A 24,940-nucleotide genomic window follows, 5' to 3' on the forward strand; every position below is an offset into this window, starting at 1 on the left:
TTGACACTGGGTTACAAGGTAAAGATTCACTAGGACAAAGAAGAGAAAGGATGTGGGTCAGTGGGGCATAATAGATGAGACTTGAAGTCAGAAAACAAGTAACTAAAACCCATTTTAGATACTTACTGCATATGGACTCTAAATCAAATCTCGAGATCTGTTTTAGCCTCAGTTTCTTCATCTATACAGTGAAAATCATAATATCTGTAGCACTTACCTTACAAGATTATTGTGAGGGTTAAATAAGTTCCTAGTGCATTCTCTCTTAAAATTTCCTTATATTTATTTTCTGTTCATTTGTTATAATAGACACACACACACACACACACACACACACACACACACACACACACACACCCTCATATCCATAGGAATGAATTTAAATCTTTCCATTCAATCAACTGACCTCTTGAGACAGCTAAATGGTACAATGGTTACTGGCCCTACAGTCACAGATTGAGTTGACTTTAGAAGGGAACATCAGGAAGACCTGAGTTCAAATTCAATCTCATAGACTTTACTAGCTGGGTGATGTTGATCAAGTTACTTTAATTTCCTCAACTATAAAATGAAAACAATGGTGTTTAGTACAGTGCTCCACACATAGTAGGTGCTTTTTCAAATGCTTGTTTCCTTTAAATACATCCTTAAATGCATAGACAGGTTACATGAATGTTGCCTCTCCTCACTGAATGTTAGCACTGGAGGGCAGCGACTGCCCTAACACATAGCAGACTATTAATTCTGATTGATTGAGAAATATGTAAAGGGTTTGCCAAATGTTATAGTCTAGCTATATGTCAGCTGTAGGTATCATTACCCCACTTTGTCAAAGTGCTACTGTTCCTTTCAGGCTACTGAGGTGTATAGAGGATATATACAGGGGTAAAAAGTGAGGTAGCGATGGATGGACAATGTTTTGTGAAGTCAGCAAACATTTATTATGTACCTTCTTATGCCAAGGATAGATAACCTCAGTTTTCTCATCTGTGATAAGTGCTGGGACTATAGAGAAAGTCTCCCTGTTCCCCTTCCCCACGAATGTCCAAACCTAACAAAAACCAGTGTCTGTTCTCAAGGATTTCAACATCTAGGGAGAGACAACATGTAAACAACTATAATCATAATAATTGTTGCTATTCATTTTGGAGTTTTCTTGGCAAAGATACTGGAGGGGTTCCCTATTTCCTTCTCCTACTCATTTTACAGATGGGAAAACTGAGGCAAACAAGTTTAAATGATTTGTTCAGGGTCACCCAGCTAGAAAGTATCTGAGGCCAGATTTGAACTCAGCAAGATGAATCCCCCTGACTCCAGGTCTGACAGTCTATCCACTATACCATCTAGCTGTCTATTCTTAGTATAAAAATACATAGAGAACTAAATACCTTCTTTAGGGAGGATATCTTACACGATACTCCAAGAAACCATTTTCCCCTTTTGCTGATACCCTCCAAATAAATGCCCAGAGGGGAATAATTCACTAACTAAATTGAGAACATAGGCTGACCTAAGTAACCTTTCCCAGGGAAACTATAGTATAATAGACTGGTAGTAGGTTCATTCTTTGTCAGTGAGGAGTAAGAGTAATCGGGGAATGGGAGAAGGTGGAGGAGGGGAGAAAGGAGAGAGAGGAATGACTGAGAAAGCTGAAACAGAAAAGCTTTTATTACTCATTGGAACTGTGCCATAGACACCAATTACATAAATTTGACAGTGCCATTATAATCCCTGAGCCCTTGAACAAATCACAATCCAAAAGGCTACCCTCCCGAAAATGTTCACCCCATTAAAACCATTGACCCAGAAAGGAGGAGTACCTCAAGGGCGTAGGCAGAATCTTTGAGGAGAATGTTAGGGGAGGGTTTGTTGGCAGCCATACCTGCGTATGGAATGTGTGCACCTGTGAGATGCCTAGAATCCAGAGAGAAACTTGGCTTAATTCTTCTCTTTCTTGAAATAGGATTAGTAAGAGGGAAAGACACGTAATCTCTCCTTTAAATTTCTGCACACCCCTGGTTTAAATTCACCCAAACATTTCTCTTTATATATCTGATGGAACAGCCAGGTAAGGGGAAAGTTTTTCTCAAAGGAAACATTCAGGAGCAAGGGAAAGGTCCCTACACTTCAGTAGACACACTTGACTAGTTGACTGACTCCTTTGTTCAAGTTTTTAGAAGAGAGGGCAACTTTAGGTTTGTTAGAGAAAAAGATGTATTTTGTTTCTTATATTGAAGTGATCACCCCAGGGATGTCCTGATTCATTAGACCAAGACATTTTCCTCTACTGCAAGAAACAATTGGCCTAAACCTACTGAACACATGTAAGTGGAAAAGAATAGTGAAAGGTATTTAAAAAGCTAGTTCCATTGGCCCTTGGATTTAAGGAGACTTGCATTTGATGGCTCTTTTTCATTATAATCATCTAAAAACCCTGATTTGATTAAGCCTTCCATGTACAAAGAGAAATAATCCGAGGACAATTTCACCTCCATGGGACATTCTTCCTCTCTTCCTCTAATCCCCAAATTTCCTTTGTCACCTTAAACAGACCTTTTTGAAAAGAATGTTAGGTAGCCCGAGGAAGCACAGATTTACAAAAATGAAACTGGAGTAAGCTTCAGACATATCTATAACATGAAATGCCCTCAATACTCCTCTCTACTTATCCAAATCCTACCCACCTTTTAAACCCAAACCCAAGTTCCATCAATGCCAAGAATCCTTCTACAATTATTCCAACCTCTAATGATGTCTCCCAATTCTGCACTAAAGCACTTAATTAATTAGTGTATCACAGGTTCATTGGATTTAGAATTGAAACAATCTTTGGAGATCATCTAATCCAACCTCCTCACTTTACAAGAGAGTTAATTGAGGTCTAGAGAGGCTACCTTTATGATCTTGGGCAGATCCCTTAAACAAGCAGCAGAACAATTGACCTAAACCCCTTTATGGCCATAAGATTATGTAATAAGAGCTCTAAAGCTGAAGCTGGAAGAAAACATGGAGTCCAGTTTCCCATTTTACATTATGAGGAAATTGAAATTCAGAAAGGTTACTGAGCTAAATAAGCATAAAGAGAACTTAAGTCCTCTGACTTAAGAATCAGTGAGTTACACTATCATGTGACTCTAGACCTAAGTAGAATGGGGCAATGGAAAGAAAAACAGACTTTGAAGGCAGAGAATCCAGTATAAATCCTAGCTCTGTTGACCTTGACCAAGTCACAGCCTATTTGAACCTCCGTTTTTTCATTTACAAAATGAGGAATTAGATTAGAAGATCTCTGAGGGCCATTTCAGCTTTAAATCTATGGCACTATATCTTAAACTTTTTCTGTTCACAACCCCTTTTTGCCTGAAAAATTTTTATTTGACCCTGAGTAAATGAGTATGTAAAATAAATATACAAATCAAACATTTGCTGATAATCAATCATAATTTAATGACCCTCACATTCAGTTACAAAACCCTATATGGAGTTGCAAACCCGGTTTAAGATGCTAAGCTGCAAATCAATGTTTGATCCAGTACATCACACATATCCTACTCCCATAGGTCATCTAAATAATAGTAATACTTGGGGGGCAGAGACAATTATGACTCATCCCTCTAATATCCACCACAGTTTCTTGTACAAGGCTAGACAGCCAGTCATAACTCTAAAATGCTTTAGTGATTCAAATAAGTACCATCCCTAGAGGAAAACAAAACAAACAAAACAAAACAAAACAGCATTGTATATTTAAAGGACTGTCTATATTATGAATCCGGAAACTCACTCTTTCCTGAAATTAATTATTTCTTATTTAGCTACAAATGATGGGAAGAACCTAGAATCATATAGAGACTCAGATTTGGGAGGCAGTCCAACAAATTCCCGAAGAAGAATCTGTTCTTGACAAGTAGTCCTCATCCAGTCTCTTCTTAAAGACCACTGGTGACAAGGAAGTCATTCTACTAGAGGCAGCCCATTACACTTTTAGACAATTCTAATTGTCAAGATATTTTTTCTTAGATCAAGTCAAAACCTCCCTCACTGAAATTTCTATCAGTGACTTCTTATTCTGTGTTCTGGGACTAAGTAGAACAATCTAAGCCCTATTATAGGCTTTCAAATACTTAAAGATAGTTACTGTGCCCTTCCTGAATCTTCCTTTTTTTATGTTAAATGTCCTCAATTCCTTTAGATTATCCTTGCGTTGATAGTTTCCAAACACTTCACTATTCTGGTCACTGCCCTCTCAGGATATGCTGGAAAATGTTTAACAACTAGGTTTCCAAAAAAAAAAAAATTGCACATGACACATTATTGATTTGCATTGTTAACATTTTCTCCATTACTTTCTTTACTCTAGCAATCAACAAAACAATAAATCACGCCCTGATTTGTAACTTCCATAATATTGTAACTCAATGCTCTGGATTTAGCCTGACCAGGAGAACAAGGATTTCTGCAGATTGAGTCCAAGATCATATTGTTGTGGCATATTGAGTTTTAAGTGCACTAAAGCTTTTATTTTCCTTGTAAATTGTGGTTTGGCCACACCTTCCCTTTTCCATACTTGTTTGAATGACATTAAAACAAAAACAACTTAAGTGTAAAACTACTTTTATCTAATCTTGCAGCATATCTATTTGAATTTCCCCACCTCTCCCCGGCTCCAATACTATTCTTGTCAGTTCTTAGACTAAAGCATTGATCATCATTGATTTAGAGCTAGAATTTGGATTACATCCAACATCAGGGCAACTAGGTGGCACAGTGAATAGAGTACCAGGCCTGTAATCAGGAAGATTGAGTTCAAATCTAGACTTGAGCTCTAGCTGTGTGAACCTGTAAGTCAATTAACTCTGCCTCAGTTTCCTCTTCTGTAAAATGAGCTACAGAAAGAAATGGCAAACCATTCAAGTACCTCTGCCAAGAAGACCCCAAATGGAATCACAAAGGGCAACTAGTCCAATTCTTCATTTTTACAGAGAAGGAAACTGAGGCCTACAGAGGGTAAGTGACCTGGCCAGTGTCTCCCAACTGGAATTGGAGGCAGGTTCTGAATTCAGACTTTATTAACCTCAACGTTTACATTAGGCAAACTAACTCTTTCTAGTTAATCTTCCTTTATATGGACTGTCTTCCCCTCCCAGATTAATTTATTCATTTACTTATTTATTTAGATTTTTTGGACTAGGTGAAAAAGGTAATTTTTGTCTCAATTGCTACTTAATCACTAAACGGGTGTGGCTTAAGTCAAACTGAGACCTGTTGAAGACCTTAGCTTAAAAAAAGGCCAATATCTCCCATTTCATCCAGAGCCATCTGCAGTCCTCTTGATTTATAGCTTAGTCATACTGGACCAGGAGTCTGGAAAACCCAAATCTACATCAGGCTCCAGACACTTACTTACACTTGTGTGATTCCGGACAAATGACTTAATCTTTTTTGCCTCAGTTTACTCAAATGCAAAATAGAGATAATAACTACACTTATTTCCTAGAATTGTGAAGATAAAAATAAGATAATCTTTGTAAAGCAAATTGAAAATACTAAATGTTAGCTATTATTAGAATGTAGGTAGGCTCCTTGAGGGCAGAAACTGTCTAGATTTTTGTTTTTGTATCCCCAGTCTCGGCACAACATCGGATATATACTAAGTGCTTAATAGATGCTTTTCATCCATCCATCCATCCATTTATTCATTCATTCTATCTGGTTTCTTGCTCTCACCTGCTAAGACATTATCTATCTATAGTGCTCCTACGATGATATCACCGACAAATTTTAGGAGTGAGGGTGCCCTATTTTCTTCTTAATCTGCCAAAACCCTCCCAATTTTCAACCGAAGTTTTACAAGACGGTTATGATATGCTTTTTGTTCACCAATTTATCCCCTGATTTCGAGGTCTGTGCTATCATTTCCTTACACCTGCTTCGAGGTAAGTAGAACTGGAGATTAGGGTAAAGCAAGGAGAGGATTCTAACTAAAGTCCCCAAAGCTTGATTCGTACATGGCTCAGGGGAGTTTGGTCACAGACCTCTGCACTCGGTGAATATTAGGTGACAAGCCAACTTGTTTCTTTCGGTGGATTAATCCATATCCACCTTCAATACAGAGGACAAATGTCAGCAGAAAGAAAAACAACAGCATTTAACATACACACGTAGCTTAACCAAGTGCTAATTGAAGACTGCGAGGCGGAAGGACCCTCACTCTGAATGAGCGCAACGACTAACAGTGCTTCCCAGTCCAGGTTTGGAAGCATCGTCCCCAGCCCCGAGTCTCATCTCCTTCAGGCCCCCAGTTTTTCCCAGGGGAGGGCTGTAACGCATCTCCATTCTCCCCCTCTCACACACACTCCCCAGTGGGTCAGCGGTCCGTTCCAATCAAGTTACAGGACTCTCTCGGCTTCTAGAAATTTTGGATCTACCCCAGTCTGATCTGCCGAGAAGTCCTTAAAAGTTTCAGGCTTCCGGGACGTCTGAGGACTTTGCTTTCCCTTGCGGGCAGGTGCACGGAGGACGTTCCTCACCCCACACTCCATCCTCCTCTTCCCTTCAGTACAACATGACTTTTTCTTCTTACAAAAGAATGGAGAAGAAACAGAGAGGGTGACAGAAACTGAGACTGAAATAGAGGCAAATTCAGAAATAACTTCCCAGATTCTGAGGAGTGAGAGGAGGGATTCTGAGGCTCGCAGTCTAGTGCTACCGCCAGGCCCTGGTGCCCCCAGCCTGGTCATAGGGTTCCTACCTCGAGCACTCATGCTTTGTGCTTCACAGGAGGTCCAGGTCCTGGTCAGGTGTCCCCCTCCTACATCGCTCAGCACTGGCTGCTTCCGTCGGGCCCAAATCTCCCCGAAGACCCCCTCTACCTCCACCTGTCGGAGAAGGGGGACACTGGAGGGCGAGCGATGTGAGGTGCCAAGTGAATCTCAGTGGTGATGGAAGAGGTTGAGCTGGGGTGATGGGGTTTCTGGGACTGAGCTCGGAACCCAGGGCTCGGAGCAGAGGGGAGAGGAGTGGGGAATGGAGAAGGAAAGGGGGGTAAGGGGCTGATGCGACGGCCCTGAAGAATGAGCTTGGAGCAAATAAAAGAGAAAAAAAGAATTAAAAAAGAAGAGAGAAAGTGTGTCATAGGCTGGGAGGGGCGGGGGAGGGAAATGCAAAACCCAGACAGGAAATGAGACTTAAAAAAAATGCAAAAGGTTAGAAAAAAAAGATTCAGAAAGGGGAGAAAAAGTTATTAAGGTCTAAAGGAGAATCTGTTAAGGGATTTAGAATGAAACAAAATTATCCTGGAGAAAGAGGGAAGTGAGACTTGAGGAAAGAGAAAGCTAAATTAAGACGGAGATGGGGGATGAGGATGTGGGGAGGGAGGAGGAGAAGGACATGGTTCCTTGGGGCCTCTCTGGAAGCTTTAAGCTGTCTGCTTGTGTCTTGACTTAAGAAAGCTGGGCTGTCCTACCTGTTGCTGTAGGCCTGTGGGTGCACATGGATTTAAATTGTGCAGAGCCTCAAAAGAATAGCACATTTCTTTCCTCTTTATCTCTTCAGAAGCAGAGTTGGTAGATCCAAAATAATGGGCCATCACTTCCTCTAGGAGTTTCAGTCATTTCTGAAAAAGTTAGTCATGAATTTTTCAGCATTTCTCAAAGTCATTTGAGAAATTAAAACATTAGACTTTGCATATGCAAAAAAAAAAGAAACAAATAGAGCCATATTTTCTTGAATATCCAATATCCTCCTCTATCTTCCTTTTCATTGGTTCTTTTTGAAAACAAAGGATGAGCAACAACATCAGCCTTGTCCTGAGACTCTTTTTTTTCTATTCTTTGGCAATTCTCTCTGCTTCCATAGGTTCAATTATCAACTTTATATAGATGATATCAGAATTAATATATTTAACCTTAATCTTCACACAATCTGTATCATGACTGAATGAATTTCTTAACATATTTGAATTTCTGCCTATTCACAAACCTTCCTCAAATTCATAGTATGTCTCTTCCATAACTTTCACAGAAAATGTTGTAAGCCTTCTATCTTCTGTTTCTTTTCTTTGGTACTGGTTGTCTCTGTTTAAGGGGGGGAGAGTTGCATAAAGTTGTCAGCCTCACTCTGTTGTCAGAAGCCCAGGGACAGCACAAAAGTCAAGAGAACTAATGATGATCAGCTTGTAGTGAAAGACCTTGGCATCTTCTATGCCTTTCTGTCTATTAGAGCAAATTGTTCTAACAATTTGTCTGCCCATTATACACCATGAGAATTCTTCACATGCCTGAGGTAGACGTCCACCTATTTCACTGACAGGTTTGAAACTCTAACTTTCCTGGAGGCACAGGTGAAAGTTGGGTGAAGATGGGTACTAAGGATGGATGAGCAGCTCTGCAAAGGTGCTAGTCCTCCTGAACAGCCCATAAACCCCAAGTTAGGAGACTAATAATTAAGACAAACTATTAAGATGGCTATTGTGATATTTGCATTGGTGATTACTAGGAATGATCAATGTTCCAGAAGCCAAGGGAGATGAGAATTCAAGAGAAGTGGAGAGTCAATGTGAGAAGCTGAAGAAAAGTCAAGGAGAATGTTTTAGCAGTTAAAAGGTTATTGGTAAGGTGAGAGCAGTATCAGTAGAATCAGGGTTGGAAGTAAGAGTGTAAGGATTTAAAGTGAATGAAGACTGAATAAAGATATGTAAATATCCTTTTCTTAGCAAGTGAAAGATAGAACACACAGAGATATGAGAGAGAGAGAGAGAGAGAGAGAGAGAGAGAGAGAGAGAGAGAGAGAGAGAGAGAGAGAGAGAGAGAGAGAGAGAGAAAGAGAGAGAAAGAGGGAGAAAGAGAGAAAGAGAGAGAGAGAAAGAAAGGGAGAGAGAGAAAGAGAGAGAATGAGAGAAAGATAGAGAGAGAGAAAGAGAGAGAGAGAGAGAGAAAGAGAGAGAGAGAGAAAGAGAGAGAGAGAAAGAGAGAGATATTATTATTGAGATGAAGCAATTTTAAATGAAGGCAAAATTTAAGTGTGACAATCCCATATAAGTAGCTGAGGTAGATTAAAGTTATAGGCTTTAAATCTTCTTTATCAACCCATAATTTCTTTATAATCACCTTGATTCATTTGTTCATTCAACAAATCTTTATTAAGTGCACATTGTGTGTAAAGTACCAGCTAGATGTTAAGACAAAAAATATAGTGTAGGTAAGATACATAGCCCTAATGAAATGTACTATTCTCTGAATCTACCTATTGTCAACTCTCCTCTTCAAGTCTTAATCCAGAAAAAAACAGCAGAATTCAAGGGAGCAATTCTTAAACAGAGAAAAGAGAAATAAAATTCTGACATTTTGGGTAAAGTCTCAGGCTCAGTCTCTTTACTCTAGCACCAGTCCATATACATGTTGACCTACCTTTAAACACCTTGGCATCCTAACTTAGTAATCTCTTAAATCCCCATGAATATCCACTCCATGCCACCTCAGGGTCATATCTTTGATCTCACTATCACACATGATTGTCTCACTGCCATGATGCAGCATTCTGGAATTCTTCTTTCCAGCCATAACTTTTAAGCCTTCAATATTTTCTCATGATTTTTATTCTTCATCTTACTGTGATTTTTAGTATTTCTATTTCTTGCTGTTCTCTCAGCATTCTTTTATCTTCCTTCTTCACTTCCTTTACAGTCTTAACTCTGTGATTATCTAGTTCAGATGCTCTATCATTTACCCTTGAAACCCATGTGCCCTTATTCTGTGACCAAACTCAATATTTCCAAGACCAAACTCTGGGTTAACTCCAATGTCTTCTCTTTTCTTACCCACAGGTGTCAAATATTCCTATCGAAAGTCACCCAATTGTGCCCAGTGTGTGATACATTTATGTTTTGTTGTCTCAGCATTAACATAGTGATTCTTTTTTTCTCCCTGGACTTTCTATCATACTTTATCTAACAATTGCAAACTTCCTCTTTCCTCATACCTTTTAATGTCATCTCTCACTCCTCCTTCTCAGCAGAGGACTTCACCTCTTATTTTACTAAGAAATTAAATGCCATATGTCTTGAGCTTCCTCTTTTCCCTCATTCTTCAACTCAAAACTCTTCTTCATCCCTTACTGAATTATATTCTGCTCCGTTTTTTTGGTGTGAAGAGATGGACTTTTCCCCTTATATAAGTCTATATATAGTCTAGTCATGGATAATCTTTCCATTTGTGCTATTTATCATATCGTCTCTCACTTCCTCTGAGAATTTGCCCTCCTTCCATCCTTTGTTTTTTTTCTAATATTCATTCTCATTTTATTTATTGGATTTTTCTCAACTGCCTTAAAAATGCCCAAGTCTTCTTTATTAAAAAAAAAACAAACAAACCCTATATTTGAATCTTCTACTCCATTAAGATGTGTAATTATATCTCTTTTCTATTTCAAGGCTAAATTTCTAGAAAAGGTTGTTATATTTGTTCCCTTCCACTCACTTCTTGATCCCTTCCAATCTGGTTTCTTAGCCCATCACTCAATTCTTTCTATAAGATTACCTATATTTTTACAGCCTTCTTGATAACCTTGCAGAAAGCTAAAACCAGGGTTTTTTTCTCTGTCTTGCTCTTGATTTCCTCCTGACTCCTTTCAAGCTATCTTCCTTTCTGAATATTCCTTCTTCCCTTGTGTCCATAATACTATAATTTATTACTTTTTGTCCAACCTGTTTGATTTTTCATTGTCACTAACCTTTTTTAGATCATAGTTCTTTTCCTGCCCTCTGAGTCTGAACATCACTAAAGACTCTCTCCTCCCTTTCCTTTCCCCCACCTTCTTATCTCCTTTCCTTTGCTCTTCTCTCCCATCTCTTCTTTCTTCTTTTTCCTCTCCTCTGATCTTCTTTTCTTCTTTCTTCATTTTGTCTCTTTCCCTTCCCTCCTCCCCCTTCTCTTTTCTTTATATACTCTTTCCTTTGGTAGTATCATAACTTGCTATTATCATCTCTGCATTGAGCTATATCCAATCCTAATCATTAGACTGAATTCCAATACTACAACAGCCTACTGGATATTTCTACTAAATCATCCCAAAGACAATTGTCTTTAACATTTAACTTTTCATTTAACATGCCTAAAATAGAACTTACATTTACCCCTAAATCCACACTACCTCCAAACTTCCCCATTTTTTGATGATAACATTCTCATTTCATTCACCCTTTACTTTTAGGTCATCTGTCTGTGCTTCAATGATCCCAAGAGCATCTCCATGTTAGAATAGGGCATGCCCAGAGAAGCTTGAGTTACATATGAAAATAGTTTTGACTTCATGGACACCCTGGAACTATTTTTGTGTATCACCCTTATTCATATAATCTTGGAGTCCTTTGTGACTCTTCTCTTTCTTTCAACTTTTAAATTCAATAAATTGTCATGTCTTGGTGATTTCACCTTTACAATATTTCTAGCATCTTCCTTTTTACTCATTAACCTTTTCTTACTTCTCCCCAAACTACTGCAATATTCTCCTGATAGGTCTTTCTGATTTTCAGTTACTTCTTTATTCTAGTCATCCTTACACAGCTACTAAAAATAAGCTTTCTAAAGCATAGGTCTAACCGCATCACTTCCCAACTCAAAGGATCCCTATTGCTTCTAGGATAACATTAAAACTCTTCTGTTTGGCATTTAAAGTCCTTCACAATCTGGCTTCAGCCTCTCCTCCTAGGGTTATTGGATATTATTTCCCTTCACATCCTCCATGTTCCAGCCAAACTGGCCTACCAGCTGTTCCCCATATGTGATATTCCATCTTCTACCTCTGTGCTTTGGTGAAAGTTACTCTGTGTGTGGAATGACTTCCTCCTCACCTCCACTTCATAGACTATCTTCTATACACAGTTCAGGCACCATTTCTTATATAAGACTTTTCTCAATTTCACTAGAAAATGGTACATTTGTTCTGTCTCAAAATATTCTGCACTGAATTTGTCTTTATGCATATGCTGTATGGCCCAGAAGTAGAATGGAAACTACCACAGGACAGAAAGTATTTTTTGTATTCTCTTTGCCCAAAATAGGTGCTTCATGTTGATCAGTTGTTGACCAGCTTTTAAGGACAAAATGATCAAATCACTTTTCTGGAGGTGGGACAGAAGAGTTATGGAGATGATCTGAAATATAGGATTTAGAGTTAGAAGGGAACATTTTGTGAATCCAATTCCTTCATTTTACAGATGAAAAAAAAATGAAGGACAGAAAGGGGGGCGGTGCCCAAAGAGAAAGAGATAATGCGTAGTAGAGCTGAGATTGCAAGATGCAAACCCATAAGAGTCTTCATAGGAGACCATAACTGCGACTCAGGGAGGTTAACTAATTTACTCTAGAGCACACAAGTGGCAGACCCAAAAGGTGAACGAAGGTCCTCTAAATCGAGATGCAATATTTGTTTTGTTTTTCCTCTATATGATTATGATACAGTATAATATAGTAGAAAGAACTCTAGATTCTATTACTGGTTTGGCCATAGAGCTTAGCCATCACATATTCTCATGGTTCTCGAAGTATGGTACACAGAGATCCTTTCAGAATGTCCATAAGGCTATAACTAATCTTTGTATGTAACCCGGGCTTCTCTGGGCATGCCCAGTACCAACTGGAACTGTGCTTGAGGGACTTTTGGAGAATGTCCAGATTGCCTAAACTGGAAGCCTCTTTCATCTTCTACCATACAATAGCAGGTTATGCTTTAGACAAATTGGGCATGCTCAAAAACCTCCATATTAGAATTGGATAAGCCTAGAGAAGGCTGAGTTACACATAACAATACAATATTTGAATTTCTGGTTCAGTAAATGTCAATAGCTATAGCCTATATAAATATGATATAATATATTAAAAATAAATATAAATACAAGATCTCAGTAGGAAGAAGGGGTTCTCAATAATTTTTAAGAGTGTGAATGGGTCTCGAGATCAAAGCCAATATAGTTAAATCCTCTTCTTTTGTAAACAGAAAACAACAGATGGATCACATTGCAATTTAGTATTGACGATGAAAAGATTTCAGAGGCTTTTTCTACTTGGAATAGCATCCAGAACCAGACTCTGAGGCAATGTTTGAGTATGTTTCTGTATTGCTGAAAAAAGAATGGAATCAGACAGCGAGTCCAGAGGGAAACTATGATGCCAGCTTTTAAATGACCCTCCCCTTTGCTATTATTTCTTTCTTCCCTCTACCTTTCCTCTCCCCACCCTCCAGAGAATAATCTCATCATGTGGTGGTTGCCCTTAACTCCAAGAAAATCATTCCTTATCAGGGAAACAGTCACACACTTGGGACAGCAAAAAGGCATTTCACAAACTATTGATCTGAGAATTAATATATTGCTTTTTTCCCAGATGTCATACCTCACCGGGGCTATATTTATTAATTCACCCTCCTCCAGCAAATAGCTTTGAGAGGAAAATAGAGCTTTCAAATTCTTTAATTATATTTTGCATTTACACACCACACACACACACACACACACACACACACACTTTTCCTGCAGCAGTGCTTTCCCATTCCCTCCATGCCCATCTTTCTTAATTTCAGATTGCTTATTCTCTGTTTCCCTTTGCAGAGCAGATTCCAACACTAGCATCCATTTATTTCAGACCTCCCTCCTTTGAAGGAACCTCCTTTTACCTTATCCTCAAAAAATGACCCCTTGATCTTACAAAGGCCCCATATGGATATGGAGGTGGATCAAAGGGAGATTTTTCTCTTCTTGTTTTTTCTCCTCTTTCATAGATAATGGCTTAAATGCAGAGAGAAAATGTTCTCATTCGTGAGTCCATAATACATATCCAACACTTTGTTTTTTACCAGTCATCTGAGCCATGAAATGTGATGATAGCCTTGTGTATGTCTCAAGGGCAACGAATTCCCTGAAATGCTTTCTGCGACAATATTGGAGCTGAGGCAAACTTGCCCAAAATCTGCATTTATTTGAGGGGCTCTAAGGAGTGTGACCCTTTGGGTGGGATGGGGCATCCATTCTATCGATCATGCTTCCATCATCAATCAAGACATCTTGCCACCCATCAAGCAATTTTGAAACATTTTCTATGTGCCAGGGACTAGGGGTATCAACAAAAGAATGATTCCGCTCCCAAAGAGCACATACTCATCTCTGCCCAAACATTCCATATTTGTGTGAGAACAAGCAACTTGGACCTACACTAATGGATGCCTATGTGCTGTCTTGGAACGGGACTGCTTTCTTCCTTTGATCAAAACAGACATCAAATCAATACCCATCTAGCTCATTCCTGAGGGCTGCCCACTATCCATTTCCCCCAATAAATAGAAGATATTCCCTTTGTAACTTCTTATACTAATGTTTTCATTCTTCCTTAATTAAGTTTGGGTAATTGGCACATTGCATCTATTTTACAGTTCTAGGAAGGAACTTGGGCTTACAGCACTGTACAAATGAATAAATTATGATGAATAATCTGCATAATGACCAAGAGTATGAATGTGAGCTCTTCTAGCAAGCACATAACAAATGCTTTGTTTACAGTCAGAGGGACTGTATTACCAGCATGTAACTGATTAGTCCTGAAAGGGCTCTGGGTTACCTGGAAAAAAAATTATTTTAACAAATAAAGCCCAATCTTACTGTGTAGCATAGCAAGTGGAATGATGATTTTTTTTTGGTTCCCAGGCTTTAAATTTGAAAGTTTTTAGCCTGGATCATCATCAGTCAACATGGATGATAAATTAGTTCCTTTTTTCCCTTTTCTATTAAAGGAAACAACTGAAGACATCTCAGCAGTATACATGAATGAGTTCATATTTTTCCTTTCACCCCACCCCACTCTTATTCCCCAGATTTGGGATGAGTCAGCAAGGCAGCTGGCTTCAGAATTAGGAAGACTTGAAGGTGGGTTAAAATGGCACTTCTGTCACTAGTTGTGTGATATTAGACACTCGGGTCTTAGGACTCTAAAATGCAGTGCAGGTGTTGATCTGCATTGGTAGACAGTTTTCTCACTAGAAGTTCTACATAGGAATTACATCCTAGGTCCAGTGCAACAGTCAAGCATTGTCAAAAAAAAAATATATATGTAGCCTGTTGGATGTCAAAGCCTACGTCAGCTGCCATTTCCTAGAATATCATGACTGTAACTGATAGGATGTCAGAATGTGCTTCTTGGTAGCCCAGAGTTCTTGGAGGTGTATCTCAGGATTCCCTGAAAGTGCGTTCCGTCACCTGCAGGCACTGTTACTGCTTTACCCCACCAGGACCCTAATACTGTACCTTCCCTTACTGCAGGTGGAAACGACCCAAGATGCTGCCAGTTTCTAATATTTTGATAACAATTTTACTATTTAACATCTCGTCCTAAGTCTCTTAAAATGAGTAATTTAATAGAGAATGCTGCCTACGGAAAGCATGTAAAGTTTGGAAAAACTGAAGAGATTTACTCTGTGTTTAAGACTTGGGCTATGACAATACTGAAGGCTAATTTTCCAACCTTAAAGATTTTGTAAACCCCTCATCTAGGGAGTCGGCCTCAGAGTCAGATCAGGAACGATGAATTCCTTAGTTAATGTTTGAGTCACTATGTTTTGGGCAGACAGTTTCAGCTCTCAATTTCTTGGTTTCTTCATCTGTAAAATGGGGGTAGGGTGCTGTTAGCTTTACAGACTTCACCTCTGCCTCTGCACACCTCTGCACGCCTCCTCATCCTCCCCCCCCCCCTTTTTTCCCTGCACCTCCTTCACTGCCTACCTCAGAGTGGAAAGTTTTGCCTTTAGAAGAAACTGGGTACTATGAAAAAGAACAAAAAGCCACACAGTTCCTGTCCTCTAGGAGCTTATCATCTAGGGGAGAAACACAAACAGTGTCTTGTTTTTAAAAAAAAACAACACAACATTTTAAAAATGTGTTATTTGTATTATGGTTTTATTGAAAACTTAATGAAACGAGAGGAAAAAATAAACCAAACGCCCTTTCTCTTTAACTGAAGTTCAGTTGTAAGAAATGAAGTAGGAAAGTTTTTTTGAGTAAGTGGAGGAAAGGGGAAAAGCTGTCTTGAAAGCAGAGGTGAAATCAGAATCAAGAAGTCATGGGAGAGAGGACTGGTGTTTGATAAATCAGGAAATCTATTTCTGGGCAACTCTTGTCTAGAAGGCCCTGGGGGTGGTGGACTAGACTTGTGGGAGTTCTTTCAAATTGGCCATTTTTTTCTCTGTGGATCTCAAGATGAAAGGGCGTGTGTAAACATGCCTTGCTGTTCTGATGACAATAAATCTCACATGAGGTTAAGCTCAAAGGGAACAGAGGCGACAATAATAATGATGAAGAAAGGGGGGGAAATGAGTACAGAAAAGCAAAAGAAACCAACTTCTAGGCCCTGCAGGGGAAACTTGCCAGCTACCACAGAGGTGCCCTGACTAGGTGGTGAATAACTGGGTAACTGTGGGGATGAAGAAAGACAAAGGAGAGGTATCCTTTGGCTCCTGTGTTGCAGTATGAATATGGATTCAAGGATTCAGGTGTATTAGCTTTGAAGAAATAAAATCCTTCTCATTTGGGGACAGGAAAAAATAATATGTCCATGAAAGTAATCTCTCTTGTGCTCTGTAGGTTACATTTGAAAGAGTAAGGACTCTTTGAAAAAGGAAAAGAAAAAAAAAAAAAAAAAGACTCTGTGTGTGTGTGTGTGTGTGTGTGTGTGTGTGTGTGTGTGTGTGTGTGTGTGAGTATGTGTGATAATAGAATTTGAGGGCTTACCCATTTCTGCTTGGGGAAATTACTTTTTTTGGGGGGTGTGATTGATTTGTTATTTTGGGACCCAGATTTCCCCCCAGAGAACAATGTTCTGCACTTGTATTTGTTTTCTACTTTTGACTGAAGTTGAGAGTTGTAGTAGAAAATGATTGTCTAGGGAATAAAAAAAATTGTTCACCATGGGATAGAAGGACTGACGTTGAAAAGTGATAGGGGAAAATAGAAAGTGGGGGAGAATGCTGGCTGCAGTTGGAAACAATCCAAGATTCTGCTATTTCTAATATTTTGATTAACAATTTTGCTATTTAACAATTTCCTAAATATATTAAAATGAACAAATTAGCAGAGAATGTTGCTTATGGAAAACATGTAAAGTTTGGAAAAGCATTGAAGAGAAGATTTGCTCTGTGTTTCTATTACTTTTTCTATCTCCGTCTATTGTGGTTTGAGTAATTTATTTATTGCCTGTGTGACCCATTCCTTCTCTGGGGCTCAGTGGTACTGTGTATGGAAACAACAATGGTTCCAAAGTCAGAGAACCGGGTTTCAAATCTCATATTTGCAATTTCCTACCTATGTGACCTCAGGTTAGTCATGACCTTCCTTAACCTTGTTTTCTTCATGTGTAGAGACTCAATGGTACCTAAGGTTCCCTTTAGCTCAATATCTCTATAATCTTCCTTTCCACATAGTGGGAGTTGGCCTGGATATGCTTTAATGTCCCTTCCAGCTCTAACAATCTATGACGCTATTTAGCACTAGTAGGATTTGGTTTCTTTTGTTTGTTTGTTTCCCGAAATGGAGCTTGGTAGATGAGACCATTAAAGGTAAAAGATGCCCCTGTGTACCTGAAAAGTGTTGGGAAACAGGTACAAAAAGTAATAGAAACACAAAGCAAATAGTAGCTGTGGGCTTTTTCTAGTGTTGAGGAAAATGAGATCAGACACAGGGAATATGAAGTGACAGAAGGCTACACTGGATATAGAAACCACAGCTCTTTTTGCCTTCCATGCCTTCCAGGAAGGTTCTACTTCAGGTCAAGATGACAGACACTTATTTAGGGATTGGAAATAGGGACTTTAATGAAGCATAGTTTTTATTCATCTATTTTTGTAGTTGTTAATGCCCTCTCCCCCGCATCCCTTGGTATTTATTATCTTCTCTCTTGGGTTCCTATCTTCATGTCTTTGCAATTTCCCATGCCTAGAATGTATTCTCTACTTGCCTCTGTTCAACACAAAATTTTGTAAAATGATTGGACGTGTATACCATGGAGAAGGAGAGAGGGAGGGAGATAAAAATTTGAAACTTAAAATCATACAAAAGGGAATGTTGAAAACTATTTTTATATGTATTGGGGAAAAATAAAATATTATTAAAGATTAAAAAAACACCCAAGAACAATATAAAAAAAAAAACAGCCATAGTTCAGTTACTATCTACTACAGAAAACTTTTTTCTGATGGAACAGTGGAAAGCAGAATGGCTCTTCAGTCAAAAGAACTGGAGTTCTAGTATTTGTTATTTGTCTGACCTTAGTCTTAACCTTTGGCTTCAATCTCCTAGTCTGTAAAATCAAGCAGCTTTATTAGAGGGCTTCTTAAATTCTTTGCAACTCTATAGCTGTATACCCTGTACTGTTAATTCCCTCCCCTCCAAACTAACTTCTAGTTTACTTTATATTTTTGAATGAATTAAATAAAAAAAAAAACACTTATCATGCCCTCATTATGTGCTAATACTTCCTAAATGCTAGGGATACAAATATAAAAGTAGTATCTGCCCCCAGGAAGCTTATATTCTAATAGAAGGCAACATACTTAAGAGATGAGTACCCAAGGAAGGGCAAATTACTGCTGATATAGAGGAGGAGACTAATACACAATGACAGAAATGATTTAAGCATGGTTCCAGAACTGAAGAGTATTGGAGATGGCAGAGGTTGGGGATGGAGCAAAAAAGTTGTTTGACTGTAGAGAAGGAAGCCTGGGGAGTAGGGAGAAAAACGAACCATCCCTGAAATAGTTGTCCAGGAGCGGCAGCTACCAATGAGGAGATTAAGGGCCCTAAAGGAGATATTCAAGAGGTGAAGGGGTTAAAACTTTCTGGCTGTAGTCTTTATGTGTTTGTTTTATATATTATGTTTGTATTCAACCATCCTCCCTGTTAAAATGCAAGCTCCTTGAGATTAAGAATTATTTCGTTCTTTATATTTGTATTCCCAGAGCTTAGAACAATAGTGTCTAGTATAATACTTAATATAAATCAACTTGTGTCCTTAATTATTTTGTATATATCTTATATTTTCTTATTTATAAACAGATACCTGGGACAGTAAGCTTAACACATATCTGTGGATTGACTGACAAAGTGTTTTAGAGTTAAATAGAGCTTTCTACATAGTTGGTTTTTGACATAATTCAAGAAGATAGAGTCATTTGAGAAATATTTATTTAGTTTTAATTATGCTTTTATAAGTCCAAGCTGGTAGGTATAAGCTTCGGGCATCCACCTCTATATAGAAGCTAAGAAAGTAGGTTTTTGTCTGAACCAAATGAAACCCTTTGTTGTTCAGTCATATATTCTTGATTCCAAGCCTAGTGCTCTAAAGTGAACCCTTAAACCAGCAATATTTAGTAGGGCAGATAGATAACATCCTAGTATGGCCCTCGTTTCTTAGCCTTGTAACCCATTCTACTGCTCTCCTCAAGGAAGAGATCACAGTCTCCTTTGGAGAAGAGTAGGCAAAACTCTAGAAATATCTATTAATGTCTCCCCCTGAGCCACCTGTCTATATGTTTGAACATCCTATGCAGATGTACATTTTTATGTGGATAGTATATAATTTATAGAAATGAAGAAAAAAAAAAGAAAAGGAAAAACAACCAGCAAAATATCAGCAAAGTGGGACAGAACACAAATTAATAAGGGGATCAGGAAACCCTCAGGCAGAAGGTGGAAATTGAGCTAACAAAGGGATCTGGGAATATTATGAGGTGAAAGGAAGGAAGGCGTGAAAATCAAGCACTATGCTTGGAAGGAAATGCCTGTGCAAAAATGCAGAGATGGGAGGACTGTTGTGCAGTGGAAAGAGGTCAGTTTGAGTGGTATATACGGTACAAGAAGGGGGCTCATATACAAGATAGAAAGATAGTTTAGAGGCAGATGGTGAAGGCATTATACAGGTTGAGGATTTTATTCTAGCGGCAATATTCAATCACTGAAGGTTTTCGTCACAGATCCATATTTTAGGATTATCAATTTGGTAGCTATGAGAGGATGGACTGGAGAGGGGAAAGAGAGAAAACATCCATTTATTAGACCACTGCTTTGTGTCAGACACTTACAAATATTATCTCATTTGAGTCTCACAACTACTCCAGGGGGTAGATGTTATGATAACAGTTTATTAGGTGAGGAAACTGAGGCAGACAGAGTAATGGGGTTGCATGGTTTATAAGGGTCTATGGCTGGATTCAAGTTCAGATCTTTCTTATTTTAGGCCTAATGTTCCATCCATTGGACCATCTATGTTGCCTATGTGGGAAGAGACTAGATAGCCCATAGCATTGTTGTAAAGGAAACAATGTAAGATTTTTAGTATCATATAAATGTGAATTTATCATTATTATCTTCATGTTATACATAAGGTGTTAAGGACCACGCCTAAGTATGAAGAGGCAGGTCAGTTCTCTGGAAAGCCCCCACAGTTGTGAATTATAATACCCCTGAAGAAAATGCAAAGCAGCCTTTACTGATGAAGGTGTTGCTTGTGAATTGGGAATGAAATAAATTGGAGGCAAGAGGGAAGAGGAGAGAGGTCAAAGGACGCAACTGCCTCTCAGTCTCCTCTCACATAAAGGGATCTATTCTGCTGGTCAGAATTAGGTCCCCAGCAGCCACTAGCAGGTGACTCCTATAACACCCAGCAGCCACTAGCAGGGTGCTCCCATAACAATAAGGAAACTGAGATCCGGTGACTTGTTCAAGATCACAAAGCTAGAAAGTAAAAACAGAATTTGAATCTAGGTAATTTAATGTCATGGTCACAATTTCCTGTAAGAAAAAGGGCTACTTTTCTTTTTCTCTTTTTAAAATTCTTTTTTAAAAAATAGTATTTTATTTTTCCAAATATCTACAAAAGATATTTTTCAACATTCACCTTTGCAAAATCTTATGTTCCAAGTTTTTTTTTTTTTTTCTCTCTCCCTACCCCTCCCCAGGACAGCAAGCAATCCAATAAAAGTTAAACATGTGCAGTTCTTCTAAACATATTTCTATATTCTTCAGGGCAATCTTTTCTAAGAGTCCTAAAATATTCCATAATTAATTGGTTCTTGCTTTTTGGATTAATTTCCATTAGCATGAGACCTAATATTTTTTGTTATTGTTGAGTAGTTTCCAACTCTTATTATGTCCAACTCTTCATGACTCCATTTGGGGTTTTCTTGATAAAGATACTGGAGTGGTTTGCCTTTCCTCCTCTGGTTCATTTTACAAGCTAGCAGGATTAAGTAACTTGCCAGGTTCTCACAGTTACTAAATGTCTGAGGCTGGATTTGAACTCAGGTTTTCCTGCTTCAGGGTAGACACTCTACCCATTGTACCGCTTCATATTATTTTAAGAGCATTTAAAGCTGCAATTGGAAGCAAGACAATGAATAGATTATAAATGGACAGATTTGGCTGTAATTCTCTGGAAATCTATTTTTATGAACAGCAATAGTGGAACGACCAAACTTCAATCCCTATGTGCTGTAGGAAAAAGAGAGTAATCCTTAAATTAAAGTCAGGAAGAATGGTTGGACAAATTGAATGCACAAAGAAGAAATTCATGCTTGGGGTGATTTTTTTTTTTGAATGCACAGGGGACAGATTTTTAGAATATTTCCTGAAAAAGAAGGTTATTAGACAACACTAATAATAAAACACCATAGAGACAATATATAGATAATAGAGTAGTAGATTAGTACTATGAGAGAGTGCTGGTCTACTGTTTCCTTTTCCAGATCATTTTTACAGATGAGGAAACTGAGGTAAACAGGGATGAGCAATTTGTCCAGGGTTACACAAATCATAACTGTTCAAATCTACATTTGCATTCAGGTCTTCCTGACTTCAGTCATGGTGCTCTATCCATGGCATCCCCTAGCTACCCAGGAATCCAAAGTTAAAGATCCTTCTCAGTTACTTACTAGCTATGTGATCCTTAGTAAGTCATATATATCTCTCTGTGCCTCAGTTTCCTCATTTGTAAAATAAAACATTGGATTGAATGACCTCTTCTGATCTCATCTAGCTCTAAATCATACTATAATATAATAGAAAATTATTATAGTATAGTGGAAAGAACAATGAATCTAAAATGAAAAATCCTACATTCAAATCTTGACTTAACTCTTACTATCCCTGTATAATCAATCTACAAACATTTCATTAAGCATCTACTCTGTGCCAGGCAATGTACTAGGTGCTAGGGTTATGAGGTCCAAAATTAACCAAACCCTGACTTCTGGAAATTCACAATCCAAAGGAGGAGATAACTTTTATACAAATAAAAACAAATGACTTCATGTCTCTAAAATATCATTTTCTTCCTTTTTAAAGTGGAGATGGTCCTGAGAGATTACCCTGTCTACTTTATAGGCTTGTTTTGAGGATTAAATTAGATAATGCATGAAAACTGTGAAGTGCCATATAACTAAAGTAGGTTTTTTTATTTGATTTGGGACTTTCTTATTATAAAATGTTCTTTTATTGAAGACATTTTTTCTTTGTTTATTTTTATTTTTTACTCAGCTTTGATTTTTTCTTTTGGATTTTTTTTGGTTTAGTTCTTTTTTCAGCCTCACTTCCTAGAGACTGAGGTGACACCTTTGAAGGAAGTACTCATTCCTTTGTAATACTTGTGTGCCCTTGATAGCGATAATTACATGGTTTGAAAAAGATCATTAAACTCTTTGATTGTTATTTATTAAATCATAGTGGTAATTCTTGGGGGGTTGCTATGTGAATGAGTTTCTAACAATATTACTGAAAATAATAACCCAATGGAAATAAGGCTAAAGAAGCTTAAGGTGGTGTCTCACATACCAGTTAAGCCATTTAAGGATATAATTGACCTTTGATGCCAGAATCAGAGAGAGGGTAGCATAGGGGAAAGAACTGTGAATATAGTATTTGACTACCCTAATGGGAGCCCTCTACTTACTAATTCTGTAGCCTCAGGCAAGACAACATTCACTTCTTGGAGTCTTCTTGTTCTCATCTATGAAATGAAGGGGTTGGACAAGATCATCGGGCAGATCCTTATAACTTATAAATCTATGAATAGACAGAAAACAGAATATTTTAGATTCAAAAGCCTATGAATTTTAGAACTGGAAGGGAGTTTAGAGATTACCTAATTGCATACCTTCATTTTCTGCATGAGAAAACTGAGATTCAGAAAAGTAGGATGATTTTTTTTTAAATAACAGAAGCAAGGTTTGAGCTCTGGACTTTTCACTCCAAGCCCACTATTCTTTTCTTAATCCCTGCTATCTGGAGTTTGATTTGTCTAGGGAAGGAAGAAAGGAAGAAAAAAAGGAAAGAAGGAAGGAGAAAAGAAAGTAAAAGATGAAGGAAGGAAGGAAGGAAGAAAGGAATGAAGGAGGAAAGAAGGAAACAAGGAAGAAAGAAAGAGAGAGGGAGGGAGGGAGAAGGGAAGAAACAAAGAAGGGAAGAAGAAAGAAAGGAAGGAAGGGAGGGAGAGAGGGAAGAAGGAAGAAGGAAGGAAAGGAGGGAAGAAAGAAAGAATGTGGGGGAGAAGAAAAATGGAAGAAAAGGAAAAATAGAAGAGAGGGACGAACAAAGGGAGGAGAGAGGGAAGAATGAATAGAGCAGGGGATGTGGAGTCAGGAATGTTTGAGTTCAAATTTGACCTCAGACACTATGTGAACCTGAGCAAGTCCTTTGAATGTTCTCAGTAACAGTTTCTTCATCCATAAAATGGAGATAATAATAGCACCTACTTCACACAATTGCTTTGACCATCAAATGAACAAGCCTGTATAAAATACTTTGTAAGCCTTAAAGTACTATATAAATGCCAACTATTATTATTATTGTTATCATTACTATCTCTTATGAATTCCTTCACCATATAACCACTCCAGGTTTAGGTCCTTCAGCTATAAGTTGACACCAAGATGAAATTAGAAATCTCAGAAACCTATCTACATCTGTCTTTTCTTTTTTCTCATCTAACCTTCTTTTAATTTGATCGGTTCATTCACCAAGCTACAAATTGAAACTTGCCTATAAGTTTTGCAGTTCAATTAGGTGACACAGTAGATAGATTGCCAGGCCTGGAGTTAGGAAGAGCTGACACTCATTAACCCTGAGATCTTGAGCAAGTCACTTCCCACTGTTTGCCTTAGTTTCCTCATTTGTAAAATGAGATGCAAAAGGAAAAGGAATTTCTGCCAAGAAAACCCCAAAATGGGGTCACTTTGCATTTTCTCTTTATTGAATAACACCATGCTAATTTGGAACTATGCCCAAAAAGTTATCAAACTGTGCATACCCTTTGATCCAGCGTTGCTGCTATTGGGCTTATATCCCAAGGAAATACTAAAGAAGGGAAAGGGACCTGTATGTGCCAAAATGTTTGTGGCAGCTCTTTTTGTTGTAGCTAGAAACTGGAAGTTGAATGGATGTCCATCAATTGGAGAATGGTTGGGTAAATTATGGTATATGAAGGTTATGGAATATTATTGCTCTGTAAGAAATGACCAGCAGGAGGAGTGCAGAGAGGCTTGGAGAGACTTACATCAACTGATGCTGAGTGAAATGAGCAGAACCAGAAGATCACTGTACACTTCAACAACAATACTGTATGAGGATGTATTCTGATGGAAGTGGAAATCTTCAACATAAAGAAGATCCAACTCACTTCCAGTTGATCAATGATGGACCGAAATAACTACACCCAGAGAAGGAACACTGGGAAGCGAATGTAAATTGTTAGCACTACTGTCTATCTACCCAGGTTACTTATACCTTCGGAAGCTAATAATTAATGTGCAATAAGAAAATTGGATTTACACACATCTATTGTATCTAGGTTATACTGTAACACATGTAAAATGTATGGGATTGCCTGTCATCTAGGGGAGGGAGTAGAGGGAGGGG

At 38.3% G+C, this 24,940-nt stretch overlaps 1 protein-coding gene across 1 annotated transcript in view; it reads right to left on the reverse strand.

Moving 5' to 3' along the window:
* CARD11 (caspase recruitment domain family member 11) overlaps positions 1-7,236 on the reverse strand; it is a 138,381-nt gene extending 131,145 nt beyond the window's left edge. Inside the window, 1 exon segment of the mRNA XM_074281197.1 lies at positions 6,752-7,236. Within this exon segment, the coding sequence (XP_074137298.1) occupies positions 6,752-6,764 (13 nt within the window). The 5' untranslated portion in view covers positions 6,765-7,236.
* Positions 7,237-24,940: the final 17,704 nt, after the last annotated feature.

The sequence above is a fragment of the Sminthopsis crassicaudata genome, chromosome 1 (assembly GCF_048593235.1).
Source record: "Sminthopsis crassicaudata isolate SCR6 chromosome 1, ASM4859323v1, whole genome shotgun sequence".
Taxonomy (NCBI): Eukaryota; Metazoa; Chordata; class Mammalia; order Dasyuromorphia; family Dasyuridae; genus Sminthopsis; species Sminthopsis crassicaudata.